The 5,000-nt window shown below is 41.4% G+C and overlaps 1 protein-coding gene across 1 annotated transcript in view; it reads left to right on the top strand.

The window, feature by feature from the left end:
• Positions 1-5,000, top strand: part of LOC137985032 (nesprin-1-like) — a 98,855-nt gene that overhangs the window by 38,835 nt on the left and 55,020 nt on the right. Inside the window, exons 32-36 of the mRNA XM_068832455.1 lie at positions 273-872; positions 1,646-1,846; positions 2,383-2,694; positions 2,938-3,264; positions 4,397-4,720. Of these exons, the coding sequence (XP_068688556.1) occupies positions 273-872; positions 1,646-1,846; positions 2,383-2,694; positions 2,938-3,264; positions 4,397-4,720 (1,764 nt within the window). The remainder of the gene's footprint in view (positions 1-272; positions 873-1,645; positions 1,847-2,382; positions 2,695-2,937; positions 3,265-4,396; positions 4,721-5,000) is intronic.

The raw sequence follows: 5,000 nt of genomic DNA, 5'->3' as shown, positions 1-5,000 counted from the left end.
CGAATCGCGCAGGAAACTACATTTGAGGTATTTGGGTAATTTCGTGTTACACGAAATTCAGTCACGGTGCACAAATTGGGCGAAAGTGGGCTTTTAAATTAAAATTCATCATCTACTTCTTTCAATTATTATGGCCGGTTTTATTTGACTTCTTTCGGTGGCTGGTGGGAGGAGCAACATACTTCATTCGCTTTCGCACGCCCCATATATTGCCGGGAATGAGCCCCTGTTGGTAAAAGACAAATTACTTTTATTATTTTCATTAATTTTAGGATGCAGTGGCTTCTCGAGAGGATCAACTAAAGAGACTAAGTCTTCAAGCCTTAAAGCTGGTGGAAGAATACTCTGATAACTTAGTAGTTGACATGAGCGAATCTTTCGAGCCTTTCTTTCAAGAATGGGAAAGTGTGCACGAATTGGCCGGGGTTCCTGTGGATGAAGTGCAAAAACAGACCTTTGGAAAAATCCGTCGAGCTGCTTCGTTCCCGCCGCCTTTGAGCGCTCAGGAGAATACAGAAGACGTTTTCCCTGTGGAGATTGTCGAAGCTGCCCCAATGCGCCGGTTGAGAGTTCGAAGTTTATCATTCGGAAGCGAGAACTCTTTAGACGTACGTGATCGCAAACGATCCTATGAAGCTTCGATGGATACTATGTGGAGTTCAAGCAGCACGTTTTCAATCAACGTCGACAGCAAAGATGAGGATTTCGATGAAATTGCGGGGATGTTCATGCATAACATTCTTGGAAATGGAAATAATTTCGTCGGTGGCAGCGAACCAAACCTGCTTGAAGCGAGATCCCGAGAAGGCACAATTTCTGACCAAGATTATCCAAAGAACGACATTATGGATGCAGAAATCGCTTCAGTTCAGGTAATTATGATTCAAATCAAATCAACTCTTATTGACCTAGGTAAGGTTAGGTTCATGCCACTTTGATTTTTGGCTAATTCTAAAACAACTACGTCTGAGAAAACGTATGAGAGCGACAACAAAGTGTGGGCTGTAAAGCTATGATAACCGGTTGATTTTCTTAATCACACTTTCAGGCAATTGAGGAAAATCAACAATACAAAAATCTTGATTAACATACACTCATTTTTCATTACCTGAATAGCTCGAGAAATTATGGATTATGCTCACAAGCCAATTTTTCCATCTGGGACATCGTTTTCACTCCTCTCAAGTTTAAAATCAAGGAGGCCCCTTATAGCCAGTGGGAAAAAACCCTCATTTAACACATAGAATTCTCATGTGACTGACCTGTCATTAGTTTTGAAAGTTGTCTATCGGTATAAATTTGTTACCATTACCTAAAAATTTCTATATTTTCCATTTGTTAGTTAATCACATCATTGCTTTTACTTGCATTTATCTCACACCCGCTAGCGGGTTCATTTTCTGTACGGAAGATGGGTGAGGTTTCAGCCGAAACATGTATACCGTTAAAATTGTCGATGTTATGTGGAAGATTATGCCTTTATAGTCTTTACGGTCATAACTTAAGAAACAGTTTTTTCTTTAAGAAGAGTAATTCTCAGTTTTGCTTTACGTTTAATTGACGTGTGGATCTCAATTTTGTTGGTCTCTATTCGTAAATATTATTCTTAACAGCAGTCGTTAATGCTTTCCCTTTCCTCTTACAGGAAGCGCAATGCTCTAAAGAGAGCTTAGAAACCGTGATTGGAGACGAAACACCTGGAGTGGATAGGCGTGAAGAGGAAATCAGAGCTTTGCTCGATGACGTCATAGAACGTATCGTCAGGACTTGTAAGCAACTTTCTGCGTGTGCTTACACAACAGATGATTCTGTGGAGGAAGTGCAACGTAAATTGTGGCAGGGCAAGGTTTGTAGCTCGAGAAAGATTGGTAAAAAAACACGGAACATGCTCAAGTTTATATAATCGAAGAAAGTTCTCCCGATGTTGGGGAGAATGCAAGTCAATTAAATTTAACGACCGAAGTGAGCAAGTGTGAGAATGATATACATGTATATGTTTCAATTGCATAGACTGGAAACTCGGAAAAATCCGAGTTCCAGATGACGCTTGAACCCACTGGCAACTGGAGACTCTATTGTGAGCATGGGTGAAAGTCAAATAACAGCTGATAGCATAGCTCATAATTGCATCGCGCGGTCACTTTAAAGCATATCTGACATGCGCCAACCAATGGTCCAATTGAGCGAACTCGCAAATGGAACTCGGATTTTTCCGAGTTTCCATACGCTGCAATTGAAAGATATATAATTTGATATAATTTAAAAATTTAAGGTGTGAAACTTGAGCACCGTTTGGAAAACTGTTGATGCGTTCCTCGGTTCTTAAAATAATGGTGCGTTATGGGACTTTTTAGAAAACTGTTCTGTATTTGGTTTCTTTAGGCTTTAGAGGACGAATTGAAATCTCAGAAGGCCGAATTGGATGAATTAAAGGAAGATATGCTCAAAATTGACTTAGACATTTCATCGGTTGGAAAGACCTTAGAAGAAGCTGGTGTCAAACTTGAGGAGACCATTGCGCAAGTGCCAGACATGGATGTAGAATTGGACTTTGTAGTTGAACACTTTAGTTCCTATATTGTTGCTGTGCAGGAGTGGGGTGCGTGGTTTTGTCCTGCTTTGGCTACCCTACAGTGGTGTCGTGGAACTTACCAGAACAGAAGCAGTCTTGAAGATATGAATGACAAATTACAGGTTGGCATTTTGAATCCTGGGGTCAATTTAATTAAATTTTTACATGTGTAATTTACAAGTGTAGTTATTATTCTCAGACTCGAAAACAGTGGCCACTCTTGTAAATTACACGTGTAAAAGTTTTATTAAATTGACCCCTGGATGGTAATAAAAGTTCAGTATGTACGAGGCCTCCGATGTAATTTATCAAAATTCATTCATAGTGTAATTCATCAAACAACATATATCATTTTCATATTTTAGGTAATTCTTGACGAAATGGACAAAAATGACCAGCTTATTGGTGAAGTTTACAGCAAAGGCGATGCTCTGCTCCAATTCATCTCCGGAATGAGCAAGGCGTCTGTAGAGAGCGAGTTGAATCAGCTAGAGGAAGACTGGGCCGAGTTCTGTCAGGAAACGCAAACAGTCAAAGGTGTCATCGAGGAAACCATACAAATGTGGAGTGAATTCGAAGAGAACAGAGATAAACTGGCCGAGTGGCTTGGAGAGTTGGAGCGGGCCCACACCGAGAAGTTTATTGGATCAGCGAATCTTGAAGTTCTTAACGATGAATTGGAGAAAAAGAAGGTAAGGGAAACCGGGAAAAAACCTGTCAGCTACTTTCTGAATAGGTAAGCAGAGGCAATGTGTCGTCATGATATACAGTGGACTTATTAGAATTCCATGAGCTACGATACTTAACAATTAGACCCGTAGCCCTTGCGGGCTACGGGTCAATAGCCCATGAGGCGGAGCCGAATGGGCTATTGACCCGTGGCCCTTGAGGGCCACGGGTCTAATTGTTTGAGTAAATGGCGCCTGCTGATCGAAGAGGGAGATATTTGTTAGCGTATCAACCGAACATCTGGGGAATATAGTGTTGCTCATGCAATCCTGTCTTTTGTTTTATCTAACCAGTTTGAAGACTTACCACAAGTGTGAATACGAGCAATTGTCATGCATATATGTAAAACTTGCACTTGTGACTCTTTACACGCACGCTAAGCAAACAGTGCTGCGAAATTCAAACCAGACGTATTCAGCCGCACTCCCTCCACCTCACCCTCAACGTTCTAAACATGTAACCGTAGTTTTTACAGATTTGTTTGGGTGGGGACGGAGGGGACTGCTTTTGGAAGTAATTGTTACATCATCGATAATTAAGAGTTTTCGGGTGCAGGGGTGGCGCAGTGGTGAGAACACCACCAATGTGGCCCAGGTTCGATTCCTCGACTTGGCGTCATATGTGGGATTGAGTTTGTTGGTTCTCTACTCTGCATCGAGAGGTTTTCTCCGGGTACTCCCCTCTCCTCAAAAACCAACATTTGACTTGTTGTGTTAATTGTTAATTTCACTTTACAGTGTCCCCAATTAGTGCTCCAGCGCTAAATCCACTAGACTATTAAATAAAGTTCCTTTCCTTTTTGCATGACTGTCTCAAGGAATCTTGTCCACGATTGTACCTTCATTAACCAGTTCCCTCCAGAGCTTTAAAGTTTAAGTCCAGCGTCCTCTTGCCACTCGGCCACGCTGCCTTCCAATTGACCTATTTAGCACTGAAGGATACAAATGGCTCTTTATGTAACAAACGTTTTCTATGCCATTACGAATTCGTTCACGCGCGTTATCATTTGACCTATGGTGAGAACTTGGGCCAGGCAATCTATTAGGTAAAAATAAGTTTGGTAGGTCTCTTTCCATTACACTGTTCTTGTTTTAGGAATTACAAAAGGAAACGAGTATACAAGAGCTTGTGTTAGATTTTGTGAACGTTAAAGGCCAAGAACTAAGTAGTAAAGTCGAGGAGAACCAGTCCATAGAAGCCGATTTACAGCAAATCAATGACATGTGGAATAATGTTCAAACGCTGGTGACAGAAAGAACCAAGGAGCTTAAAGGCATGGTGGCTGAGCTGAGTGACTTTGAGGAGGACGTGGGTCGTTTGGGGGACATTCTGAATTACACTGAAGTGTGCCTTCATGAAAGTGACACTACTAAGGATCCAGGTTACAATGAGTTGGAGAATCAGCTGGCGAAACTTAAGGTTTGAGAATAGTTCATGACAAAATAAGTCATAAACACAAGGGGAACGGTAGCTTTTGATGTAATGGGCGGCGAAAAATGTGAACAAGCCATTCACCAGGGAAGTACAGTTTTTGATTGTCTAACAAGGGTCCCTTCATAATACGGTCAATTCAGTAGCGCGCCAATACCAGACTTTCTTCATGCTACGCTTCGAAACGGGAAAATAGGCCCTCACAGTTTCCAAATAATTTTGCCAAAGATTTCATATGTTGCGCTCACATACTTGATACTTGTCACAT

Source organism: Montipora foliosa, chromosome 14, assembly GCF_036669935.1.
Source record: "Montipora foliosa isolate CH-2021 chromosome 14, ASM3666993v2, whole genome shotgun sequence".
NCBI lineage: Eukaryota > Metazoa > Cnidaria > Anthozoa > Scleractinia > Acroporidae > Montipora > Montipora foliosa.
Note: the sequence above shows the minus strand (reverse complement) of the source record. Positions and strands in the feature narration are given on the sequence as shown.